At 41.4% G+C, this 27,465-nt stretch overlaps 1 protein-coding gene across 3 annotated transcripts in view; it reads left to right on the top strand.

Moving 5' to 3' along the window:
• Positions 1–24,943, top strand: part of LPIN1 (lipin 1) — a 104,328-nt gene extending 79,385 nt beyond the window's left edge. For 2 of the 3 annotated variants that reach the window (XM_074947644.1, XM_074947643.1), the window contains 10 exons: positions 873–942; positions 4,470–4,562; positions 5,898–5,977; positions 8,410–8,554; positions 10,108–10,256; positions 11,322–11,408; positions 12,171–12,323; positions 17,608–17,722; positions 18,788–18,891; positions 20,518–24,943. In XM_074947644.1, coding sequence (XP_074803745.1) covers positions 873–942; positions 4,470–4,562; positions 5,898–5,977; positions 8,410–8,554; positions 10,108–10,256; positions 11,322–11,408; positions 12,171–12,323; positions 17,608–17,722; positions 18,788–18,891; positions 20,518–20,677 — 1,156 coding nt within the window. In that variant the 3' untranslated portion in view covers positions 20,678–24,943. Of the gene's footprint in view, positions 1–872; positions 943–4,267; positions 4,346–4,469; positions 4,563–5,897; positions 5,978–8,409; positions 8,555–10,107; positions 10,257–11,321; positions 11,409–12,170; positions 12,324–17,607; positions 17,723–18,787; positions 18,892–20,517 lie in introns of all 3 variants that reach the window. The other variant, XM_074947642.1, reaches the window with a different exon arrangement.
• The last annotated feature ends 2,522 nt before the right edge of the window (positions 24,944–27,465 follow it).

Raw genomic sequence — 27,465 nt, 5'->3', positions numbered from 1 at the left:
TGGACAAGTTGCTTAATTTCTTGCCTTATTTCCTGATCTGTAAAATGGGGATAATACCACTTACCTACCTCACAAGGGTGTCGTGAGGAGAGGACTAATTAGGGAAGTTCTGATTAGGTAAGATGCTGGAGACCTCAAGTGTGATGCTGTGCAGACCTCACTCTCATGGGCAGTTGGGCGGCACCACTGAGGATTTAGCTTCCTAAGTGCCATAGGAGTTGCAGGCCCTCAGCACACCACAGAAGAAAGTCAGCACCTCACAGAACTCAAACCTGAACATTTGTACAGCGCCTTGAAGGGGCAAAGAGCAATACAGGTGGCTTGTAGAAAATGTAGGTCCCTGAGCTATGGTGCAGATATGAGGAATGGATGAGAAATACAGTTTCTGTTTGGGGCTTAGCTTTTCTTTCATGATCTCCTATGTGTCTTCTCCTCCTGTGGAATTGTGGTATAGTAAATATGCACTGTCCTTGTACTGGAAAAGCTTTCACACTAGGTACGTACACAACGGAAGTGCCAAGGTGAGGATAGGTATTTGGGAATTTGGTCACCCTTTGTAGCAATTCAGAGGAGGAGGATTCCCCAGCCAGCAAGCCAGAATCTTTAACCAGGTTCTTTGAATATTAACCTCATCCTGAATAAGTAAAGTATGATGTTAACATTTTACTGGAACTTTGCCTTAATAAGTAGACACAACCAAAGTAGTCTAAGTAGGACATGGATTTGCAGATCCAAATCTGAACTTCATGGCTTTATTCTTTAGTTTAAATAAACTCCATTGCTTTAACTGACTGTGCAATTACTGTTAGGCTGTGGATTGGGATCGATGGTATTACAAAATGTAACGGTACACAAACTTTTTTGATTTCCAGGTACTACAACTGGACAACAGCTGCTCCACTTCTACTGGCAATGCAAGCATTCCAGAAACCTTTGCCAAAGGTGAGATTGAACATGAAAGTCAGTTGGGAAAGCATGAGCTGTGGAGTTTTTCATTTCATGAATTGAAATTCATGAAGGCAGAGAAAGCTACTGTATTTTACAGGAGAGTCTGCACATCAGTAGGAGCCATTCACACATAACCAGTCACATAGCTTGTGCTGACAACATAGGGCCAAATTCAACCCAAAATTAAGCGGGACTAAGGTCTTGTCTACATGGGAACTAGGCTATGTACAGCACCCTAGCTACTTTGAACTAAATCCCATGGGGAATTACTGTATTAAGCTAAAGTTTACAAAGGCACTTCTAATGTGCACTAAGAGTGTCCACACAGGGAGTTAGTGTGGACTAGCTAGTGAGCTATAAATTCACACTCTGCCTTGCTACACTCTAACTTCCCTGGGTAGATAAGACCTAAATTTGGTCTGTATTTATTTGCTAGCTTATAAAACTTCAGAAAATATCTAGAAGGTTATAAAGTCCAAAAGAGGATGATCCTTCTTGATGATTTATCCTCCCCTTTCTTCTTTGATTAATATTCACTGGCTTGTAACCATAGGTTATATTTACAGGTAACTGTGTGCTGTAATTGAATATTTAGTGTCTGTACCTTCTATTACGGCTGCAGAGAGTACAGAGTTTCAGTAGAAACAGTGACTAGAGGTTTGCGGTTAATGGACAACTATTGCAGAAGTAGTAGCCCTTGCTTTAAAGTGTCAGAAAAGAAGCATGTATTCAAGCAGGGAGATTTGTAACTTTTTAAAAGTGCTTGCCACAGTTTAGGGCTCATTGAGAGGACACTGTTGGGAAAAAGATCTATACCTAGATTTGCAATTTTGCTTTGCACACAAATGATGTCTTTGGTTTTGACCCATGTGAGTTCAAATCTCCTTAATGTCACTTTGAGTTTGGAATCTAAACTCATGCAGAGCCTCAAACCAACAGTTACTGGGTACCACTACATTACTCTCGCTTTCCGTGAGAATCATCTGAATTTGCAAATATGCATGGTTCTAATGTAACAGCGTACATCTGCCCACGCTCCATGTAAACTGTATGAGTTTGTAATGAAACACAAAACCAGAAGTGTGGTGTTTCATTGCAAACATTTTGCTTAGATCTATGTCTTTGGTAGATAAATTAGACGATTCAGGATGAAATCCTAACCCCACTGAAGTTAATTTCACCCTTATTCTCCTGAGTTATCAATAAAAATATAATTCATGAGCACTAAATGCACTACGTTTGTTTTTTAAAACCAGTATTTACATTCCAAATTTTGGAAACTTTCTAGAATGAACCAGGCTAATCAAATGAGGCAACAGGTACTGAGCAGTACATTAGATTGGAAAGATTTAATTGGATGAACTATAACCCTGAAAATATTACCATCCTGCTTTCTATTACTGATCTTCCAACTGATCTTCTTACTTATTTTCATACATATTAATTGGTTTGTTAGAGCTTTGACTTGTTCCAACAATGGAATTAAGTCATTGAAATGCTATAGGGTTTTATATTTTGTCAGAAGAGATTGTATGAAGTGAATGTGAACTTGGAGCTTTTGCAAAGCAATAGTTGATATTGGCCCCCATTCAGCAAGATACTTAAGCACATGCCTAACTTTAAGCTTCTGAGTAGTCCTGTTGAAGTCAACGGAACCAGACACGTGCGCCAAGTTAGGCATGTGTATAAGTATCTTGCTGAATTGGAGCCATTACTCTCAACAATTCAGATTTTGACTCAAGTTGTTCCTCTGCTTTTTTGCATTTTTTTAAAAGAAGCCCCAAAGCTTATTTGGTCAGTTTTACCTTTCTGCCATTTATCTCACTATCTTTCTCTGGGTGACCAAATCTTGAATACTGCGTGTAGACGTGGTCGCCCCATCTCAGAAACGATATATTGGAATCGGAAAAGGTTCAGAAAAGAGCAACAAAAATGATTAGGGGTATGGAACGGCTTCCATATGACGAGCGATTAAGAAGACTGGGACATTTCAGCTTGGAAAAGAGACGACTAAGGGGGGATATGATAGAGGTCTAAAAAATCATGACTGGTGTGGAGAAAGTAAATAAGGATGTGTTATTTACTTTTTCTCATAACACAAGAACTAGGGAGTCACCAAATGAAATTAATAGGCAGCAGGTTTAAAACAAAAGGAAGTATTTTTTCACACAACGCACAGTCAACCTGTGGAACTCCTTGCCAGAGGATGTTGTGAAGGCCAAGACTATAACAGGGCTCAAAAAAGAACTAGATAAATTCATGGAGGATAGGTCCATCAATGGCTATTAGCCAGGATGGGCAGGGATGGTGTCCCTAGCCTCTGTTTGCCAGAAGCTGTGAATGGGTGATGGGATGGATCACTTGATGATTACCTGTTCTGTTCATTCCCTCTGGGGCACCTGGCATTGGCCACTGTCAGTAGTCAGGAGACTGGGCTAGATGGACCTTTGGTCTGACCCAGTATGGCCATTCTTATGTTCTTATGCATTTTAGATGTAACAGTAAAGGGGAGCCTTTGAAAAACCTAATATAGTTAGAGAGAGAGAGAGATGGATGCTGTAGCTGAACTCTGCTTCTCATCTTTCTAACCACTAATAGAACTTAGATTTGATTGTGGTTTGTCTTATAATATCCCTTATCACCTACACAATTTTACACTGATCTTTGGAGAGGAGGGGCAAAATCAGGCTTACAGTGGAAAGCTGGTTGCAACCTTAAATGAGGAGAGGCCATCATATATTTCGATAAAAATGTCCTTCTCCCTGAGTAGTCCTATAGGCAGGTTGCAAAACACCACTGACACCCTTGTAGTTTTAGTAGAGAGGCCAAGGGCTCATGGGTGTGCAAACGAAATCCTTTCACCCTTGGAAATGATCACTCCAAATCATGGATCAGACACGTTGGGTGTTGAGTTATTGAAGGGAAGTATGCGCTGTTGCCCTCCACACTGTGTCTCTGGATAAATAACTCGTAGGGTCTAGTCCTTGTCAATCCAGCATGTGTCATCTATAAATTCCTATAAAAATAGTAACCCCACTACTCCCCACAAATGGATGATAAATTTTTTACAAATGTTAGTTTTATTTTAGAGAGAGTAACCCACCATCTTGCCCTTTAGTTTGTAGCCTTTGTACCTGAGACCTCTTCCAAAAGCTGATCACCTGTTTTTTTATATTTTTTGTAACTTACAAATTTCATTAAACAACCTCAAATCAGACGATTATTTACCCATGCTAGACATTATACTAATGCCATTTTATGCTTTCTTTTTCTTTTTTGGTTTGACCTCCTTTTCTTTTTCCTTTAAAAACTCCTCAAGTATTCGTGCTTCAGTTACTTCAGTGCAGTTCTGGATGCCATTAGGTTTTGCTTTTATAAAATTTATGGCCCACAGACAGTATGTTTCCTTTTCTTCTGTTTATCCTTGGTTGAAATTGTGTTCCTCATTTTCCTTTGTTTGCATGTGTCAGGTTGTTCCTTTCTTTTGTTCCATTATTTATGTTACCATCCATTTATCACAGGCCACTGTGGAATCTATTATGAGGGATAAGATGCCCAAGAAAGGCGGAAGATGGTGGTTTTCATGGCGAGGAAGGAATAGCACTGTCAAAGAGGTAAGTTTAAAAAGCAGATGGAGTTAGTTTTTGTCAGAGGTTTGAATCTCATGTAGCTTACATATGCATCCTCTAGAGGTTGTGCTTCTACAGACAGGACACACACAAGAAAGGCATTTAATCCATTTAATCCAAAACCCAAAAGTCAATAGAATGACTCCTATTGACTTCAGTGGATAAGGCCCTTAGCTAAAACATTTGTCTATTTCACTTCTACATTTGAATTCACTGCATTCACTTTGGCAGCATAATCTAATAGATTAGTCAGGGACATGGGGACCAAGAACTGCTGAGTTCTTATCCTGGCTGTGCGATTAACTTAATGTATGTCATTGGGCAAGTTGCTCACCCTTTCTACAGTTCTGCTTCCACATTTGAAGGATAATAATATTTATTACTAGAGCTTGTTGGAAAATTACAGCAAAAGCTAAATTTGGATGAAAAAATAAAAGAAATGTGTTTCCTCACTTTTTGTTAATCCCTCAACAGCCCATTTTTCAACAATCTCTGGGGACTGGGTGCTTTAATTACATCTTCAAAGCTGTTTATGAACATTGAAGCACTGTGTAAGTGCTATAATAACCACTGTCTCTTGCCCATTCAACATATTTAATCTCTAAAACTTCTGATAATCTGTCTTCATTTAATTTTTAAAAAGTTGAAATATCTGATACTTGAATTTTCTAAGTTTACATAAAATAGACACTCTTGTGAACTTTAGTTATGAGCTTCATATAATTTGTTTTTCTTGCCATATTCTTCTGCAACTTACTGAATTCTATGACTGCCTTCTTGGAAGTGTTCCCTTGTAAACTGGGCTGTGACAGCTGCAATTAGGTAGAAAAAGCTTTAGTTATTGCTGTCCATTTGTTTCCATGATAGCCTCGGGTAACTTCCATCATTTGAGATGAAATTGTCAGAGCTAAGTCTGCCCAAAATAGGTTTGGTTAGCAGATTTTGTTAATGGAGTTTCTGAGCAGTGAGTGTCTACTGGTCCCACAATTGCCACCAATTCTTGCCATTTGAAATCCGCCCTCTCTCTGTGTCTGCCAAAGAAAAACAAATTTCAGTTTCTGCTGTGGTTGATACTTGCGAGTATTATAGTGCTCTGTGCAAAAATTTTCCTACAGTAAACCCTTGATTTTTTTTTTTTAATCATATACATGCACAGAACCAAGTCCTGCTTGCCTTTTTCACATTTATAGTCTTGGGGAAAGCAATAGGAATACCTGCATGAGTGAAGCAAGCAGGATTTAGCCAAAAAGATTATTTCCTTTAAATATTTCCTCTTTCTGTCTACTATGGAATTCACAACTTCTCATATCTGTGTTTTAGGAAACCAAGCCAACGCAAGATTTGAGTGGGAATGTGCTTACTACAGAAGAGGAGTTATCACAAATGAGCATTGCAGACAGGTGCGCAAAAAGAGGGTTGTAACCAAAGTAACTCTGGACCATTTAAAAATGAAAGCAGGATACTTCAAGTTTTTCAATGGCAGAGCAGGGGACGTAATGAGATCTGGTTGAGATTTGTAATCTGTTATGCTATCCTATCTCTATATTTGATCCCTTAATGTTGGTGAAATTCACCCATGGTAAAATCCACTTCACCTCCATAAAGCCTAAGCTGATGAAGTGTGGGGGATTCTATCTAGGGCCAGGTTGTGGGTCTGCAGTACTTTAATGAGCCTTTTCCAGACTTAAGTCTGTAAAACTGGACTTTCTTGTTCTGGCATCTCCATGACTACTCTCTCTCTCCTTATATGTTAGCCCTTCTGTTTTCAATCCTAGCCATATGCAGGAAGTTTAGAAGCACCTACAAATAAATAAAAATCGGGCGGATGTTTCCAAAGCTTTTTGCACCTCACTGAAATCAAAATGTCCTAGATCCTTGTAATATCCCCTGATTTATGAAGACTTGCAGTCTGACATCTCCCTGTTTGATTCTACATACCTGAGGAGGCTCAGGAGCATAAGTTGTTCCTTTCAGAGGGATTCTTATTCCATCTCTGTCATGCAGGGGACAGGAAACTCCACAGCTTTCTATTACTTCTTCCAGGGAGAAGCAGAAGAAGGGTTTTCAAAGCCAGGAGATCCTCCTAATTTATGCGGCTCTTGTAGTATCTCTTGCTGGCCCCTGAATCTCCACTTAGGGAGGATTCTGCAGGGCCAGCATTAAGTTACCTGCTGAAGTCCCATGGAGATGAAGTAGCAGACAGTAGCTGTCTCCTGCCTGGTCTCCTTTTTGCACAGCCCAAATCCCATGGGCGTACAACCGAGTGGCTTACCATGAACACAGCAGTGCCCGCTTCCGTGCTGTCCTCACTCAGATCTGCCAGAGCTGGAGAGGGGGTAGTAAGATCCAGATTCAGTTATAGCTTACACATGCCAAATTAGCTTGAGGTTTTTTGGAGGCGGACATTGCAATCCAGAAGAACTAGCTGGAATGAGGAGCCACCAGTGGTTAGTTTGTGCCAGGACAGTACCCCAGCACCTCTAGGCTTGGCAGTTCACAGCTCCAGCACCTTTGCTGCATCAGTTATTAATGTAAAAAAAATTGATTGAGCCCCAGCGCCTCTTTCATTACAAATTAAGCACTGGGAGCCACCTTTTGTTTTGGAGGCCAGAGACCGGCAGGTTAAATGTGTGGCACATACCCTGCTGCCTCAATAACATACATTATCCCAAAACTGCAAGATCCATGAGTGGACCTGAGAGGACACATTCCTCATCAGTAATGTTTGGTTCTTTGTCCCTTACGTTTGTTTAGAGACCCAGCCTTGAAGCAACATCGGAACTTCAATCACACTTCACTTTTTAATTACTGTTTCGTGTTTGAGTTTTAACGACTTCAGATACAGATCAGGAAGGATTTGTTGCTGAAAACCATTCTATGGTAAATAGAATATTGAGTAGCAAGCAGTTTTTAGGACAGATATAGCGACCACAGAGTCAGGCGGGCTACAGCGTTAAATGCTGCCCATCACAACATGCAGTATTTATGACACCAGGGTCAGGACTTCCCAACAACACGCAGACCCAGCTGTGATGGAAAAGAATGTGAACGGTGATATATTAAAGATCACATTGGCAGTATGTTAAGAATATTTGAAACTACCACCTAATATGACAGTTCTGTTTACCATTAAAATTCTTTCTTATGTGAAAAATTTTCCTTGACAGGTTTTTAAAAACAATTATGGTAGGAAAAATAGTTTTATAATGATGCATACTTAGACTAATATCATGCGCAGGAACAAAAAGTTGTTGGCATTTCATTTTAACATTTTGAGTAGGGCAATCCTGCCAGAGTTGTCAGTAAAAATATAATCCCATTGGCAAAAATTGCGGCTTTCACAAAGAATGGATGGTGCGGGTTATTTTCCATTAGAAAGTTGCATTAGTCATGTTCTGGGTTTATTCTCTAATTGCTGAACTCTTCATAGATTAAATACATTCTTTTCTTTTCTCTTTTATTTCCTTAGAATGAAACTTCTTTGTAGTTGCTCACATTAGCTAACCGATTTTATACCTTGTCTGAGTTTTTTAATGAGTCAACATGGACTGTAATTTAAGTCTGTTAACTTAAAGTGACAATACTAGCATACAGACAAATGAATAGCTCGAAGAACCCAAATATGCATAATGGAAGACATGCGTGAATGAGAATTCAGTACTTCATTGATATATTTCTAAAGTCATGTTGTAAATAACCTCCCAAGAGACAGTACTTAGAAGCAGAGAATCAATTGACTTATTCAGTGTCAGTGCTAATGTATTTTTAATGGATACCCAAATGCATTTACTGAGAGATGATAGCATCGTTTTCTGTCTGTGTGACGTTCCAGACTAAAGGATGAATCTTCTTCAAGTGATGAAGACCCGAGAGCTGCAAAACCAAACATTGGGTCATTACAAACAAACTCAAGTCATCTCTCATTATTGTCAGGAATCAGTTACAAAAAGACCCTTCGACTCACTTCTGACCAGCTTGTGAGTTATTTTTACATATTCCTTCCGAAATGTCATTTCTAGCTCAACAGGCACAATGCAGTTATTCAGGCTAGAACAGGGTTAATAAACTCTTAGTATTTGTGCTGACTACAAGGCCTTATGAAATTTTACAAAATGTCTTAATGTTTGAAGTAAATCTCATGCTTAATGGAAAAGGTGTTGTATTGACAAATCAGGAGACTGAGGTCTTCCAAAATGCAGCCTACAGTTAAACTCTGAAGTCTGCATTAAGACACCAAAATAAGGGACCTGGTTTGCTTAGCACCCAGCAGTTCCCATTGCACCTGTCAGAAGTCTGTGAATCTTCTGTGTCATGGATGAAATTCTGTATTGTGCCTCTAGGAGGCGTGGCACAGAACTGGCAGCCCAGGTGTGGATGTGAGTGGTTTTAAGGGACCTTTGTATCCTCCCTATCTGGTCTGCCTTTGGGATTGAAGAGGCCCTGGGAATAATTTAGACAGTGCTGCGGGACTGTCTAAGTTAGGGCAGCATCCCTGAACTGCTTGACGGCCTACAGTGCTGCCAGGAATTAGCACAGTGATGTGTGCTATGGTCCTTTCCCTGACAGTCCATCTGACTCTACTCCTGTCCCCAGTATGCCCCCATGCCAAGTTTTGTAAGGGAGTTCTCAGAGGACAGCCTTATGGCTGTTGTGCACAAGAAGAATCCTCCACCAACTGGAAATGAGGCGTTTAAGCCTCCTTTATGCTGCTCCAGCTCTTTTACCTGGCTTAAAGGGGCCAGGCGCTCTGTGTGTGTGTGTGTGTGTATTTTTCTCTCTCTCTCCCTCCCCCCCTCACACATGCGCACACACACAGAAGATAGCAGCTTCTAAAAGAGCTGTTTATGAATTTAGTGTGACCAGGACCATATTAATTTCAGTTCCTCTGCACAGAGGTGTTGTGACTAATGCTGATAAATACTGCTGTTGCTGTTCAAGCCCAGGGTATTAATATTTGATTTGGAAAATACGGCCATTTAGGAAAATGCATTTTCTCACATCCACACACACAGCTAATTAATTTTCAGAAGTAAACATACCTGTGGAATACAACATTAGCCAGCCCACCACTCCCATGTGACTAAATGAGAGTGTTCTCTGTAGATGGCAAGAGGTCCAGAATTTGCCTTAAGAGACAGTTATGGTTTATTGGTCATATTCTGTAACAAATTGAGAGCAGGGATATATAAATTGAGAGCAGGGGTATACAAAGCTTCAGGGGGGCTTATTTTTCAGATGCAGTAGTTTTGCAGGGGCTTGAAGCCAGTCTTTTTTTGCTGCCATGATCACTTCAGGTCGTACTGTGACACTGATTGCAAAGCAGAACTCCTTATTGTTTTTAATTCAGCTTATGAATCAAGGGCACAGCATGGCCCTTGCAGCCAAACTCTGCTTCCATTATTCAGTAGATAGTCCCATGACAGGAAGGAGATTAACACATGCCTAAGGCAATTAGCATTCTCCCATTTGTGTTTATACTATTCTGTCCATTTCACCTGCACAATCTGATCTTGCTAATAACGTTTCACAGAAAAGTCTAAAGCTCAAGAATGGCCCTAATGATGTGATCTTTAGTGTTACGACACAATATCAAGGCACGTGCCGCTGTGAAGGCACCATCTACCTATGGAATTGGGATGACAAGGTTATTATTTCTGACATCGATGGAACTATCACAAGGTAAGATGACAAATGAGGCAAGTTTTTACCTACTAGGCAATATCTCTTTCAGGCTCAAAAAATCGTTATTGACGTAGGGTTGGGGCAAGGGACCATTGTGTTCAGGCTTTGAATTTTCATGTTTAACCTGCTTTTCCATTGAAGCAAAAAGCAATCCTATTACATTGACTGGATTGTTAAAGGCTGGTATGTGCCATACTGTTGATCTGTTTGTTACTTATAGGCTTTTCTGTGGTGCTTATCACAGTAGTATCTGTGCACCTCGCACATTAATGAGTTCATTGTCATGTCCCATCTGTGAGGCATGCTGGAGTGATGTTCATTCTGGTGTTAGAGATATGACAAATTCCAGAGCTAATCCAGTGGGACAAGGCAGTGTGATCTAGTGGACAGGACACCAGAATAGGAGTCAGGGGATCTGGGGTCTATATCTGCTACTGAGCTGATTGGGTATTGACTATGTCACTTCACTGCTTTGTGCCTCTGTTTCCCATCCCACCACCATGGTACACTCTGTCTGTCTTTTCTCTTTGGATTGTGAGCTTGTCAAGACAGGGACTGTTTGACTGTATCTGTGCAATGCCTTTCACAGTGGAGCCCTCTGTCTTGGTTGGGGCCTCTGTGTGCTACATAACATAAATAGTAATACTAAATTCATTATACTTACAACGGGGAATGTCACTGGAACCAGTAAAACTATTTCCCTTATTTTCTAGATGGTGAACTGAGGCCCAGATCCTCAAAGGAATGTAGGTGCCCTAACTCCCAGTGAAATCAATGGGCGCTAGATGCCTTTGAGGATCTGGCCCGAAGGGATTAAGCTATTTGCCAAGGTCACACAAAAGATCTGTGCCATATCTTGGACTAAAACCCTGATCTCTTGAATCTCAGGCCAGTGCATTAGCCGAAAGACTATCAGCCCGCTCTACTAGCCAATGAATGCTTAGGAGGGCATGTATCAGTACCACCTTTTCCTTAAAAAAAAAATTTGAAGTTGCCTCTGCCTGTTCTTTGGAAGTTATTTCTTGCAGTGCATTTGCTCTGTTTTTCCCCGTCTTTATTCAGGTCAGATACTTTAGGCCATATTTTGCCCACTCTTGGCAAGGATTGGACGCACCAAGGGATTGCAAAGTTGTACCATAAAGTGAGCCAGTAAGTATTCAGCAAATATTTGTGTTAATTTCTCTCAATTTAAATGCAAAATCAGATGCCTGTTCACAGCTCCAGGTGTCCAGCAACTATTTACAAGAATAGTGAATATAGGAAATATGTAAATTACACTCACAACAGGAAATTGGACAGGATGAGTAGGATCAGGCTAAATGGTGAAGGACCTTAAAAGTGAGGACAAGAAGCTTGTGCTTGATGCAGTGATGAAGGGAGAACCTGTAGAGGGATGCAAAGAGCTGATGGGGGTTGGGGAGGAGGGAAGGTTGATGGCATCAGTGTCAGAGAGAGGATTATGGTAGTCAAAATGCAAGATAAGGGCCTTTGCTATGACAAAGCCCCACAGGTGGGTTCCATTTAAAGTAAGGTTGATGCAACATTGTTGCGGATGCATAATGTCTCTTCTTAAGAGGACTCATTTCAGTAAATGGTGAGGGATGTGACGCAAATACACAGAGCCAGATTTTATGTGGGGGCCATACAAATCTCTGATATAGATTCTCCTCTTCTGGTATAAATCAGTGAATTCATTGGAGCTATGCAGATTTTTGCTGTCTGGCTTGTAATGTTTTTACTCCTTAGTAATACTTTGTGAGTTCTTATGGTTGAAAGAGGTTAAAGATCTGAATCTCTAATAGTCATGGCTTATGTCCTAGGCAAATAAAATATCACATAATTGTGAAATGTCCACTTTATTATTTAAAGTAATTTCTTCCTCATTTGTTTGTTTGTTTGTTTGTGTAATAGAAATGGGTACAAGTTTCTGTATTGCTCGGCACGTGCTATAGGAATGGCAGACATGACGAGAGGATATTTGCACTGGGTCAACGAACGAGGAACAGTGCTACCTCAAGGACCTGTGTTGTTAAGTCCAAGCAGCTTGTTCTCAGCCTTTCACAGGTATCATTAGGTAGTAGCTTGTACCCAATACAAAATTCACCTCTTATGTGACCACTTTAAATTATTCTCAAAGTTTCCAATAGGAGTTGGTGCAGCCTTTCATTGAAGAGCAACCTCTAGTAGGCAACCAAAGTTTGCTAGTATCTTAGATGGTTACTTAAGACAGGTCTCAGTTTACAGCGGTAGCCATTAAAAAAATCAGCATTTGCCAACAGATACCACCTGTTCACTACACAGTTACCATGGATATTTCTAGTTATCGGTACCTTCATGAATGCTGACTTTTTAATGGCAATGTGCAATGTCTGTCAGACAGTGTACATGTTTTATGTGAATTGTTTTTTACAGAAGACTTTTGATCAATTTCAGTGGTTTTTGAGGAGCTGCTTAACAAAAATGTCACATTCAGTTTTATGTGGAAATGCATATTTTACTCAGCCATATCACAGAATATTATAAAGAGAATGTGGTTCTTTCTGATTGTGAAACTAAACTGTGTGGACACGGAAATCAAATATAATAAGTTTTTTTTAAACACATAGCTTAACATGTCACACAGATAGTGAAACTAATATCTACTTTCTACTTCAATGAAGCTTGTTAAGTGACTACTGAAAATATTGTGGGTTATTAAGTGCTGCTATGAAAAGGTTTATTTCATTAAAATTGTTAATGGGATGTTCTTTGAAATGTTCTACTGACAGCCTGCTATGTGTCAGTCAGTATCACTCAGTGTACTCTAAATATGGGAAACCTTGGATATGTTGTAGCTAGGGATAATAAAAGAGTAGCTTTCCTTGCCTTCCACTCTCCATCTCAGATATCTTCAAATGTTATTGCTTTCTGCATATATTTTAGACAGTTGGCCAAAGGGTATCCCATCTATCTCCCCACATAAATGCTTTTAGTATCAGTGACATATAGGCTGTCACAAAATAACTGCATGTGAGTCATTCATAGAATCATAGAATATCAGGGTTGGAAGGGACCTCAGGAGGTCATCTAGTCCAACCCCCTGCTCAGAGCAGGACCGATCCCCAATTAAATCATCCCAGCCAGAGCTTTGTCAAGCCTGACCTTAAAAACTTCTAAGGAAGGAGATTCCACCACCTCCGTAGGTAACGCATTCCAGTGTTTCACCACCCTCCTAGTGAAAAAGATTTTCCTAATATCCAACCTAAATCTCCCCCACTGCAACTTGAGACCATTACCCCTTGTTCTGTCATCTGCTACCACTGAGAACAGTCTAGAGCCATCCTCTTTGGAACCCCCTTTCAGGTTGAAAGCAGCTATCAAATCCCCCCTCATTCTTCTCTTCCGTAGAATAAACATCCCCAGCTCCCTCAGCCTCTCCTCATAAGTCATGTGTTCCAGTCCCCTAATCATTTTTGTTGCCCTCCGCTGGACTCTTTCCAATTTTTCCACATCCTTCTTGTAGTGTGGGGCCCAAAACTGGACACAGTACTCCAGATGAGGCCTCACCAATGTTGAATAGAGGGGAACGATCACGTCCCTCGATCTGCTGGCAATGCCCCTACTTATACATCCCAAAATGCCATTGGCCTTCTTGGCAACAGGGCACACTGTTGACTCATATCCAGCTTCTCGTCCACTGTAACCCCTAGGTTCTTTTCTGCAGAACTGCTGCCGAGCCATTCAGTCCCTAGTCTGTAGCGGTGCATGGGATTCTTCTGTCCTAAGTGCAGAACTCTGCACTTGTCCTTGTTGAACCTCATCAGATTTCTTTTGGCCCAATCCTCCAATTTGTCTAGGTCCCTCTGTATCCTATCCCTACCCTCCAGCGTATCTACCTCTCCTCCCAGTTTAGTGTCATCTGCAAACTTGCTGAGGGTGCAATCCACACCATCCTCCAGATCACTTATGAAGATATTGAACAAAACCGGCCCCAGGACCGACCTTTGGGGCACTCCACTTGATACCGGCTGCCAACTAGACATGGAGCCATTGATAACGACCCATTGAGCCTGACAATCTAGCCAGCTTTCTATCCACCTTATAGTCCATTCATCGAGCCCATACTTCTTTAACTTGCTGGCAAGATAACTGTGGGAGACAGTGTCAAAAGCTTTGCTAAAGTCAAGGAACAACACGTCCACTGCTTTCCCTTCATCCACAGAGCCAGTTATCTCGTCATAGAAGGCAATTAGATTAGTCAGGTATGACTTGCCCTTGGTGAATCCATGCTGACTGTTCCTGATCACTGTCCTCTCCTCTAAGTGCTTCAGAATTGATTCCTTGAGGACCTGCTCCATGATTTTTCCAGGGACTGAGGTGAGGCTGACTGGCCTGTAGTTCCCCGGATCCTCCTCCTTCCCTTTTTTAAAGATGGGCACTATATTAGCCTTTTTCCAGTCATCCGGGACTTCCCCCAATTGCCATGAGTTTTCAAAGATAATGGCCAATGGCTCTGCAATCACGTCCGCCAGCTCCTTTAGCACTTTCAGATGCAACGCATCCGGCCCCATGGACTTGTGCACGTCCAGCTTTTCTAAATAGTCCCGAACCACTTCTTTCTCCACAGAGGGCTGGTTACCTCCTCCCCATGTTATGCTGCCCAGTGCAGTAGTCTGGGAGCTGACCTTGTTCGTGAAGACAGAGGCAAAAAAAGCATTGAGTACATTAGTTTTTTCCACATCCTCTGTCACTAGGTTGCCTTCCTCATTCAGTAAAGGGCCCACACTTTCCTTGACTTTCTTCTTGTTGCTAACATACCTGAAGAAATCCTTCTTATTACTCTTAACATCTCTTGCTAGCTGCAACTCCAGGTGTGATTTGGCCTTCCTGATATCACTCCTGCATGCCCGAGCAATATTTTTATACTCCTCCCTGGTCATTTGTCCAATCTTCCACTTCTTGTAAGCTTCTTTTTTGTATTTAAGATCAGCAAGGATTTCACTGTTAAGCCAAGCTGGTCGCCTGCCATATTTACTATTCTTTCTACACATCGGGATGATTTGTCCCTGTAAGCTCAATAAGGATTCTTCAAAATACAGCCGGCTCTCCTGGACTCCTTTCCCCCTCATGTTATTCTCCCAGGGGATCTTGCCCATCAGTTCCCTGAGGGAGTCAAAGTCTGCTTTTCTGAAGTCCAGGGTCCGTATTCTGCTGCTTTCCTTTCTTCCTTGTGTCAGGATCCTGAACTTGACCATCTCCTGGTCACTGCCTCCCAGGTTCCCATCCACTTTAACTTCCCCTACTAATTCTTCCCGGTTTGTGAGCAGCAGGTCAAGAAGAGCTCTGCCCCTAGTTGGTTCCTCCAGCACTTGCACCAGGAAATTGTCCCCTACATTTTCCAAAAACTTCCTGGATTGTCTGTGTACTGCTGTATTGCTCTCCCAGCAGATATTAGGGTGATTGAAGTCTCCCATGAGAACCAGGGCCTGCGATCTAGTAACTTCTGCGAGTTGCCGGAAGAAAGCCTCGTCCACCTCATCCCCCTGGTCCGGTGGTCTATAGTAGACTCCCACCATGACATCACCCTTGTTGCTCACACTTCTAAACTTAATCCATTCTTAGTGATAGATTTAGGCAGCATGGCTTTTGGGGAGTTCTGGCTCAGGGTTTGTGTGGGTTGGAGAAAGGTGGCTTTCCTCCCACCTTTGCGCCTCCTTGATCCCTGAGTCATCTGGGGAGCTGCTTCAACTCCCGATACAATTTAGAGCTACCTGAAGGTTGGCCTAGCTTGTACTTGGCTGCCTGTTGCTCCGCCCATACAACTGCCAATAGCCAGAGTCCAACAGCACTCCAGCCATGCCTCAGTTTCCCTGGTAGCATTCCATAGGTGTTCTCCTGGGCTGGGGTCTGCTGTGTGGAATGATGCAGGGCCAGCTACACCAACTCTGCATGTGCAGGATTCTCTCTCTCTCTCTCTCTCTCATGGGAATTCCCTCGGGGACATCTCTGTCACCTGTTTGGTCCCATTTTGCCAAGAGAGGCAGTTGTGAAAGGGCTACAGCCCAGAGATGAACTGGCTCCTCTATTCATTATTCCGTAATGAAGCACTAAAGAGAATTAGAAGATGCATTTGTCTTTACTTACCTCTAATTGTCATTGATGGATGACCTCGCCAGTGGAAGTAGCTTAATTGGAGGTAGTCCTTTGGATCTGGTACATGGTGAAATTTAAATCCCAGAGAGAGCGTAGAGAAGCTATACAAAGGGAAGACCATTATAATCTATTGACCCATTCTGCAGTTTTCAGTAAGGCAGTTTATATCATTATATTACATATACCATACATCGTTATTTAGAAACTGCTGTTGTAATAAATATAAAGGGAAGGGTAAACCCCTTAGTTAAAGGTAACCTCACTGGCACCTGACCAAAATGACCAATGAGGAGACAAGATACTTTCAAAAGCTGGGAGGAGGGAGAAAAAAAAAAGGGTCTGTGTCTGTCTGTATGCTGCTATTGCCAGGGACAGAACACGAATGGAGTCTTAGAACTTAGTAAGTAATCTAGCTAGGTATGTGTTAGATTATGATTTCTTTAAATGGCTGAGAAAATAAGCTGTACTGAAAGGAATGGTATTCCTGTCTTTGTGTCTTTTTGTAACTTAAGGTTTTGCCTAGAGGGATTCTCTATGTTTTGAAACTAATTACCCTGTAAGGTATTCACCATCCTGATTTTACAGAGGTGATTCTTTTCTTTTTACTTCTATTAAAAGTCTTCTTGTAAGGAAACTGAATGCTTTTTCATTGTTCTAAGATCCAAGTGTTTGGGTCTGTGGTCACCTATGCAAATTGGTGAGGATTTTTACCAAACCTTCCCCAGGAAGTGGGGTGCAAGGGTTGGGAGGATTTTGGGGGGAAAGACGTGTCCAAACTCTATTTTTTCAGGAACCCAGATAAAGTTTGGTGGTGGCAGTGGAAATCCAAGGGCAAAGGATAAAATAATATGTGCCTTGGGGAAATTTTAATCTAAGCTGGTAAAAGTAAACTTAGGAGGTTTTCATGCAGGTCCCCACATCTGTACCCTAGAGTTCAGAGTGGGGAAGGAACCTTGACAGCTGTCTATATTTCATTACCCTTGTTTAGTAGCCACATCTTTACCACACTGTTTTTAATAAAAGTCCCTTTGTTTAGGAGGCTTGTTTTTACTGTGAACTTTATCTGTGCAAACATTTACATTTAATAGGAGCCCTGGCTTCTAAATGAAGTTGTATGGAGGTTTTCAGTGCTAGAATCTGACTAGATGAAATGTATTACATAAAATAAAAATAAAATAGGGGATGTATTTATGAAATACCTCCTTTTTTATTTTAGGGAAGTGATAGAAAAGAAGCCAGAAAAATTTAAAGTTCAGTGTCTGACAGACATCAAACATTTGTTTCATCCGAACACAGAACCCTTTTATGCTGCCTTTGGAAACAGACCTGCCGTAAGTAATAGCTGCAATTATTTTTGACTATGAAATGCAAAAGTGCTGTTGTTGTTATTCAGTATTTCTTTTGTGGTAAAGCCTCAGGACCTCAAATAGGAATTAAGGCCACATTTTATTAGGCCCTGTAAAAACGAATAATGTAAAGTCAGTATCTCTCAGTCAGAGACTTCACAGTTTAGGATGTAGATGATATGCAATAGGTGAATAAAGAGACAAACATGGAGGGCAAGGTAGCAGTAGAGACATATGTATTTGCATAAGTTAGCAGTCCCAGCAATCCCAGGTGGTTGACAGCCTAACTGTATTTAAAATCTGTAAAGTTGTTTGAAAACACTGAGAACAATGCCTTTCTTCGGCGCTGTTAGAAATGTGGGTCCAAATTCCACTCCCATTCACACAGCACAACCCCAGTGAGCAACGTGTGGTTGATGTAGTATAAATCAAGGCAAAATTTGGCAGGTGAAAGTCAGAGGGACTTAGACTCCAAAGTTACTTAGCCAGTTTTGAAAATTGTACCCCTGTGTCTGGTTAATCTCCTCTAGTAATTATGATAACTTGGGGCTTGTCTACACAGTGCATTAGCGCGCAGCAGTGGGGAGTAAATTCTAATCTGCACTAGTGTGTAGCATGCTAACTGGCCCATCTGGATCTTGCTGCCCTACACTAAAAGTTCCCTAGTGCACATTAACAGAACCCATTTGACAAACAGCACTATGTTAATATGCACTAGGGAACTTGTCGTACATGCCAGCAGGGTCCACATGGGCCACTAAATGTATGACATGCTGGACAAGAATTTACACTTCGCTGGTGCACACTAATGCACCATGTAGACAAGCTCTTAGTTCCTATAGATTTTGTTAGGCTTAGTTAATGTTAGTAACATACTATGAGAGCTTCTGATGCAGGATAACACATGTATATTCGGTACCAATACTTTGCACTTCAGTATTCTTTATATATTATTCTGCACTATATATTCTATAAAGAATAAAATGTATTGTGCAAAGGCAGAAGTATGGTTTAATTTTTTTTAAGTTTAAGTTTTTTCTTTTTTGCCAGGACGTTTATTCCTACAAGCAAGTGGGGGTCTCTTTAAACAGAATATTCACAGTTAATCCCAAAGGTGAACTTATACAAGAGCATGCAAAAACCAACATCTCATCGTAAGTAGTAATTTGTCCTGAATACTTCATGGGCCAAATTCATCACCCAGTTGACGATGAGAGTTAAACCAAGAATTTATTTGGCTCTATTTTAGCAAAGGTTTCCTCGAAATGTTTAAAATGAAATATTTGGATTGATATAACAGTTGATTACTTTAATACCAAGTCTCCACTTGACATTATTTGAACTAACAAGAAAGATACTCACTGAGCCAGCAAATAAAATAAACCTTTTTTTTTTATTTGCTTAAAGGGATGCTGTCCGCTTCTAGTGCAGTCAGTTTCAAAAATAAGTTAAATGTAGTTTTCCGAGTCCCTCTGCCATGTTTTGTGATCTTTAAATAATTCTTTCTTTAAAGTTTCCCCTTGTCAGGGTTTCTATGCAAAAGACTTGGGCAAACAAAAGCTGAAACTAACTATATAGTGGGCACAGCTAAAAGTGGCTATACACAAATCCCTGTCCAATTGAAGTTAATGGGAATTTTCCAGAGTTTAAACGAACTGAAGGCTTGATTTTGGAAGCACTTGCACACACTAGACATCCCATTACAGTCAACAGAACTACTCACATGAGCAGGGTTCTACAATCAGGCCCTGAAAAAATATAAATAACTATATTTTTCTCTTTCAGTTATAGGAACCTAAGGGTAAACTGGTAACAATAGTGGATAGAAAAAAAATCAGGCAAATGTAGATTTAAATGTGTGTGTCCCTTTAATTCTCTTAGTGTCTATGAGCCAGAATGTGAACCTCTTATTCGTACTGGTGGACAGTTATTCACAAGAGCATTCCCATTGACTCAGTAACACTACTTGTGTGAGTAACTGCTCACTAGTGTGAGTGAGGGTTCGTACTCCTTATATCTGAGAGGTACACAGAATGGTTCACAGCAGGTTACAAAGACTTTTTAAAAAATCATTTTATAGAGTTACAGGTAGAGGGGGGAAAAAAAGAAATAGTGCATATCGTTATCACGCTACAGTCACTGCACGTGAGCAATCCTGGAACAGTAGCAGGATTGTTACAATGTGGTGGTATGATAAATGTCAGGATGCTGCAGTGAGTCAGCCAGGTGGAAAGAATATGGTTTGAGACACTGAAACCTCATAAACATTTTAGTCCAAATTTTCAACAGTGACTAATGATTTTTGGGTGCCTGCAATCCTGGGTTCTCCACTTGAGACACCTGAAAGGGGCCAGATTGTCAGAGAGTGAGTACTCAGCTCTTTTGGAAAAAAATGAAGCCTCTTTAGGATGTCTCAAGTTGGGGACCCAGAAAAGGAGAAACCCCAAATTTCTAGTCACTTCTGAAAATCTGGGCCTTAATGGTTGGTTTTTTTAATAAATAATTCTTCTATGTGGGCTTCACCACCTAACCATTTCCAAAATAAGCTGCGATAAAACTCTGCTTTCCAACACATAACCCTTTGAACATCACTGCTCAAAATGAATGCCGATGAAGGGGTGGAAGCCAGCTGGTTGGACTGATCTTTTCATGCAGATGAGCTTTAAATTGTATTGGTAACATGCATTAGGGTTTCTAGAGCCTTAGGTGGGCATCTTTATTATTAAATCAAAATAAATAAACAATCTGACATGATTTAAACAGTAATTTTTCCCCCCCAGTTACGTCAGACTCTGTGAGGTGGTTGATCACCTGTTTCCTTTGCTGAAAAGAAGCCATTCTTCAGACTTCCCTTGTTCTGATACCTACAGTCAGTTCACGTACTGGAGGGAACCACTACCACCTTTTGAAAACCAGGATATTCTTCCGTCCTCATCTTAAATTCACCTACAGCCTCTTGGCCTCAGTTCAAACGACTGGTCATCTTATATTTAAAGGACACAGCTTGGTTTTTGCCTTGGACAGATCAGCTAGAATATGTGCTATTGTGAGCATTGTATTCATTTGTTAAAAGCAAATTTGGAACTGTGTTTCCACGCTTAAAGTCACATTTCCAATGATTAGGAATGGGAGTGGTGGTTCCAACTTCTCAGCCAACATGCTCGAAATGTGCAACAGACTTCTTAAAAAAAGATCAATTACTAGTGCAATGATACTGGTTTTCAGTTGAAAATACGATAAGATTTAGTTAAAAAACCCCACCAGTGGTTCTCAACCTTTTCCACACCATGTCTGCCATGAACCACCTTCCCATTGAGCCAGAACCCCCTTCCATTTAGCAGGATGGGAAGGGCAGGGTTTCAACACCCTGACACCAGTTTATATGTCTGTCTGTACAGGTTGCGACCTCTGTCAAATTAAAAATCCCTCATTTAAAAGAACGGACAGTAATCCCCTCCCAAACAAGGATAGGATCGTATAAGAGTTATTGGGACAAAACTTTAGCTGGTTTAAATTGGCTTTTTTTTTTCTGGGAAATAAATAATGCACACTGTGAATTGAAAGTAAGGGAAATAAAAACATGTTATCTGATTCTGTCATCCCTACTCACCTTGAGCAGTACCTTAATCCAAAAGCATTTGGATTAAGGCAAAGTGTAAGTATACAAGTGGAAGAATTCGACCCATTAGGTGAAATCTTGGCCTGGTTGAAGTAAATGGCAAAACTCCTGTTGCCATCAGTAAGGTCAAGATTTTACGCATTGATTGCACTGAGTTGCACTTTGCTGCAGCTGACAGCTTCAAGGGATTTGTCAAAACTGAAAAGTATTTTGTGAAGCATTTTCTATGGCTAAAATGTGAACTTGCTGCTGGTTAAGGATGCATCTCATGATTTCAGTTGTGTGTGCTTTGCAGTACATCTGGCCATCTTTGGCATCAATGAAATCTTCCTTTTTGTTTTCCGTTCTGTACCTGAAAACTTCTTTTCTCATTTGCACAGACACTGGTTGTAGGTACTGCTCTTTTATGTTACTTACTTTTCGATGCCTTAAATTTTACCTGTGTGCATTGGAGTCAATATTGCAGATCATTTGAGAGCATTTTTCAAATAATATACTGCAGTACTTTGCTTTAAATTGTAACTGCAACTGGCCATGTGCCAAATGATTAAAACATTTGTGTTTGGAGATAAATAATAAAATGATTATCTTTTTTTTTATTTTTAAAGATATTTGGCTGGGGGTATGTCCAAAGCATAATTGCTTTCTGAAAATGGTATCATGGGATTCCATATTTAGTGTATTTCAGTTTCTCCCGTGTTAAATTTGCTCAGTTTAAAAGGAAAGGCTAGACCCTGCTCCTGTTTTAACTCAATGGAAGTTTTGCCACTGGCAGTGGGAAATAGATTGGTGCCCCAAAATAATGGATTTTTCTAACTGCTGGCCCTGCATACTCACTCATTTTGGATGTTAAAGTCAAGGGGCCAATTCACATTGCCCTGCATCTTGAGAAATCATTTACACAAGTGCCCAAAGACTTTCCTTCTTGTGCAGCATCACTGGATCTCTGACCCACGAAAAGAATATTTCAGGTGCATGTATGCTGTACTTAAGTCAGAATTAGTGCACAAGGAGGAAAAACACATTTTGACTTTCAGTTCGTAGGTCAAGTGTGCTGGGCTGGCAGTTTTAAACAAAAACAAATATCTTTTTTATTGTAAACTGAACAAATTTGGTATTGAGTCCCTGAGACACCATCAATGTGGGCCTCAGGGTGCCAATTTTAGAGAGTCAGTCTCTAAGTACAACCACACTGTAATTTATATGATGTGACTCTTGGCTGTATAAGCAAGGGATTAGGAGTTTTGATGTGATTTTCTGTGTATAAAGCCTCAATGAGACCATTGCTACAATATGTCATACAGGTTTTGATGACCACATTTTAAAAAGATGTTGAAAAATGGGGAAGGGTTCAGAAAAGAGTTACAAAAATGATTCAGGGAATGGAGAAAATGCCTGAGAGTGAGGGACTTAAAGGGCTTAGTCTGTTTAATTTAGCAAAAAGAAGATTGAGAGGTGATTTAATTGCAGCATATGAGTACCATAAGGAGGAGAAAATACTGGATATTAAAGGGCTCTTTAATCTAGCAGAGAAAGGAAAACAGGAACCAACAGCAGGAAACTGAAGCCAGACAAATTCAAATTGGAAATAAGGCACCATTTTTTAACATGGGAGTGTGGGTTCTCCATCTCTTGATATCTTGAAATCAGGGCTGGATGCCTTTCTAAAAGATATGTTTTAGCCAAATACAAGTTATTAGGCTCTGTAGCAAAGCGAGACACACCGGTGTGGCACCACCTGCTGGTCGTCTTGGGAATTAGCTCGATTCCAGCCCAGAGCGCCCTCTGCAGGCTGGTGGCTCACCTGCCTCAGGCCCCATGTCCCTCCTGGGTCCCGGTGCCCCTTTACCTCCAGGTTCTGCCCCGGCAGTACCCCCTCCCAGGGAAACCCCCCACCCTCTAAACCCACTTTGCCTCAGTAGCTACTGCCAGTCATCATCTAGTCCCCGCTCACTGGGGCAAACTGCAGTCTGTCATGGCCACTCATCATTGGCAAGGAGGTTGGACCAGCTGCCTCTGACTATCCCTGGGCTGCACCTCTGCAACCCCAGTACCTGCTTTGGCTTTTAGCAAGGCCCGCAGCCTGGGGATTTGCCAGGCTGGAGCTCCCCAGCTCCTCTTGCCTTTCCCCAGTACTGCCCTGCTTCAGGTACCGTCCTCTCAGGCAGCTAGCCCTTCCCACTCCAGGGCTAGAGTGAGACCCCCCCCAATTCCTGGCCCCCGGCCCTCTTATAAGCTGGCCACACTTGTTGTCAGCTACTCCCTCAGCTTCCCCCAGCTGTTCTCACTCCATTTCCCAGCTGCAGCCCTCTCCAGGGCTGCTTTTAACCACCGTTCTGCGAGAGTGGGGAGATGACCCACTACAGGCTCAATACAGGGGTGTAAAATTTAATCACCTGTGATATACAGGAAGTCAGGATGGATGATCTAATGACCCCTGCTGTCCTTAAGCTGTATGAAACTATGAAATATTCTTTGTAGATATTATTTATGTCATTACTGTCATTAACTCTTGAGTTACCGGATGAACATATTAGCCATCGCCTGTCTGTATTTATTTTGCTAATGGCCTGTTGTAGTGCATTTATGATATAAAAAATTCCCAGCCACTTGATAAGATGCACTCAGTTCAGTTACCCTCCTGCAGTACTTAGGGCCTAACTTTCAGAGCTGAGCAACTGGAGCTCCCATTGATCTCACCCAGAGTGAAACGCATCTGAAAGGCAGGTCCATAGCATTTATTTGCTGATGTGCCAATAAGTAGTGAATCCAGTTTTAATCACTTTTTAGTATTGGAAACAAAATGGCAGTGTAGATGAGTAGCTGATCTAAACCATTTCAGTTTGAAGACCCTACTACACTAGGGGACATTGTGCTCTGTTGAAGTTTGACTGTAGCTGTCTAAACACCCAAAGGTATATATTACTCTTAGCTAATATTTATTAAATTGGCTCATGGGGAGAACAGTTTGGAAAATCAAAAGCTTGTTCTGTTAGCAACAAAAGATTTTGCTCCATTTTATAATATTTTTATAGAGTACACTATAGTTTGCTTTGGCTGTCAGGCAGTTGTCTGCCTACATCTTTAAATTGGATTATTCATTCATAAAGAACAAAGTGGAATGGTTAAAGGAATTCTTACTCTTTCCGTGAAAGAAAAATGGTGCCTGCTTTCAGTGTAATGGTGGTTTCTGTTACAGAAAGAATACTTTTTGCTAACATAGTGCAAATGCAAACACCCACACCACAATGTGCTCTATTTCTACAATAGACATATTATAAACTAGACTGTGGGGTGGTGACTATTGTTTATTTTCATGAATCTGATGACTGTCCCACTCAACACGGGTGGTCGTAGGAGGGGGAGGATAATATATGCATCTTATCAGTTATATCAAAGCTAAAATTTATTGACAGCTTTTGGGGTTGGGGGAATGTTTTATTTTATATTTTGGTTTGGCTCATCATTTCTATTTCTATTTATATACAGGATTTGCTCTGTCTAATGCACTGATGGAAATCATTGTAACACCTCATTTTGATGTGCTGAATGCAAAGACGTTAAAGATATATTGTAATAAATGCAAACAGCTGAAAAATAATTTTCTGCCATTTCAGTTCTGTGACATCTTAAAAATGGTCAGCTGTGGCCTTGTGTCTTTTGGCCAACTTGAAAGAATATTGTGTTGTGTGATAACTGTGTCCATTAGTAATGGCTTGTCTTTTTTCAGGGTTACCTGCTGTCACATCCAGCATTTGTAGTATTCACCCTGTGGCATTGCAGAGAGCCCGGGAGCCAAAGCTTATGGAAGATGCCATTGAAGGTGGCCTGGCCAGAGTGCCTCTGTTCTCCCACTAGTCCTGGCTGTCAAAAAGCACTTTAGTGTCTGGAGCAGCCAGGCAGACATTAGAGCAGTGGTTCTCAAACTTTTGTACTGGTGACCCCTTTCACGTAGCAAGCCTCTGAGTGCGACCCCCTGTTATAAATCAAAAACACTTTTTTATATATTTAACACCATTATAAATGCTGGAGGCAAAGTGGTGTTTGGGGTGGAGGCTGACAGCTTGCAACCCCCCCATGTAATAACCTCGTGACCCCCTGCGGGGTCCCAACCCCCAGTTTGAGAACTCCTGCATTAGAGCAACCCTGATGCTAACTTATTGCAGGGACCAAAAAGGCCTCCAGGGCTTGATCCAAAATTACAGAGCTGCAAAGGCCTAAAGCCAGATCTTTGGCTCCTCCACCCCGATCCATCCTGCCTCTCCTCAAGTCCTGGCCTGAGCACAGCTCAAAATCTGGGCCTGGGTGTCTAACTCACATCCTTCAGGTTTGACTGAGACCCTGGATACACAAGGGTCTGGTTATGTCCCAGTGAAGGCAATAGGAGTACTGTCACTGGCTGCAATGGGAGCAGGACTGCACAGTAAGGGTTGTTTTGTTTTCTGTTCCAGTGCTGAGAAATAGACAAGAAAAATAATTGCTGCTATTTATGAGAACACAAAGAATGCATTGCGCTTCCTCTGCTGGATTTGCTGAAAAAATAATGACCAATCAGTTCTCAATGCTGCCAGGCTGGCATTAGTTGATGATTAAAAAATAAAAATGTTTGGAGTTAAGAAGGTTCTACAGCAGCTGAAGTTCAGTTCAAAATTGTGAAAAAAGCCATGTTTGGACAGTCCACACTCATGGTAGCACCAGGCCTCTCTATTGTCTGTGAAGCTCTGACCTGTGTAAAAGTTTACCCTAAAGTTCTGGAGATGGGTTTGAAACAAGGGTGCTTTTCAAATTAATAATCACAGAAATGACACCTTCGCCTTTACAAAGCAGACTTTGTAAGGACCTATTTATTGCTCCTGGGATATCCTGTGAACAAAGGATGCATAAAAAGTTTGAGGTAACAAACTTTCAGAGGAGCTACGCACTTAAAACTGCCTCCTGGTATTACAATGGAAGAAGGAACATTTCCCTTTAAATATATAGGTCTAGACAATTGGAGTGCTTAATGTGCTTTGCAAATGGCACCAAATACCTTGGGAGAGATTTCTGCAAGATGTAAAACCAAATACAAGAAACTACTTTGTTCAATATTCAGGACCAAATATAAGCACTTGGAAATATGAGGCCTTCAACTCACCCTCTTGTGTACACCCAAGCTGGGCACCATTTTAAAAGGCCTTCTCTGTGTGTATCCACAGTAAAGATATGGCTTTGAAAATGCACATGAATGATGCTGACGTCTAATACAGCAGACTACAGCCCATTCAGTTTTGGAGGAAAATCCAGGCTTTCCTTGGCTTTCCTTCCTTCAACTATGCAAGGGAAAGGCTGAGTGTAGGTGATCACCCAGGAAATTGCCCCTTTCCTTCTCCCCACCCCTCCAGCTTTGTTGTGGCTCCCGCTGTGACAGCACACAGGGAATGGTGCTGCAAGATCCTCTTGTCCTGCCTGGGCGGGGGCTACAGAAGGGCCTGCAAAGGCTACTTTAGCCATTCAAGTCTAGCATGAGAACAATGGGCGCAGAAGCAGGGAGAGGAATGGGGGCAAGGAGAGGGGAAAAAACAGAGCTTGGGGAGCAGAGACAAATCCAGTAGTTTAGCATTGTCTCCATGAAGTGCCTGTATAACTGCTCTGGGGCCTGAGAGGTAGAATCTTCCCTTCTCATCACTGCACATTGGTTCAGTGCTGAGCCCGGCTTTTCGAGTCAGGCACTGGGCTCAGGCTTTGGCCTAAAAGCATTTTGCCTGAAACCGTGCCAGGCTTTGCTTTGAGAGCATTGCATGAGAGAGGTGAACAGGCCCTTTCTGGCTGGTTTGCCAAGTAGGAGAGGATAAAACTGGTCAAGGACAAATCTGTTTTTCAAGAGTCTAAGAGCTGAGGAAAGTTGCAGGTGCCATTACGTTTAAATCTTAATTAAGTACAATACCCTCCTAATTTGTCCATAGAATTAGAAAACCATATAGTAGCTCACCCCTCTGAAGTAGGGTATACAGCTCCATAATGCCACATGAATCTATTTTCAAAAAAGGCTTGGATAGGCATTGTGACTCTAATTCAGCAAAGAATTTAATGACATACTTAAGTCCCATGGACTTCATCAGAACCTAAGAAC

Source organism: Natator depressus, chromosome 3 (genome assembly GCF_965152275.1).
Source record: "Natator depressus isolate rNatDep1 chromosome 3, rNatDep2.hap1, whole genome shotgun sequence".
In the NCBI taxonomy this organism is placed as follows: Eukaryota; Metazoa; Chordata; order Testudines; family Cheloniidae; genus Natator; species Natator depressus.
The sequence above is the reverse complement of the archived record's forward strand: the minus strand, read 5'-3'. Positions and strand labels throughout refer to the sequence as shown.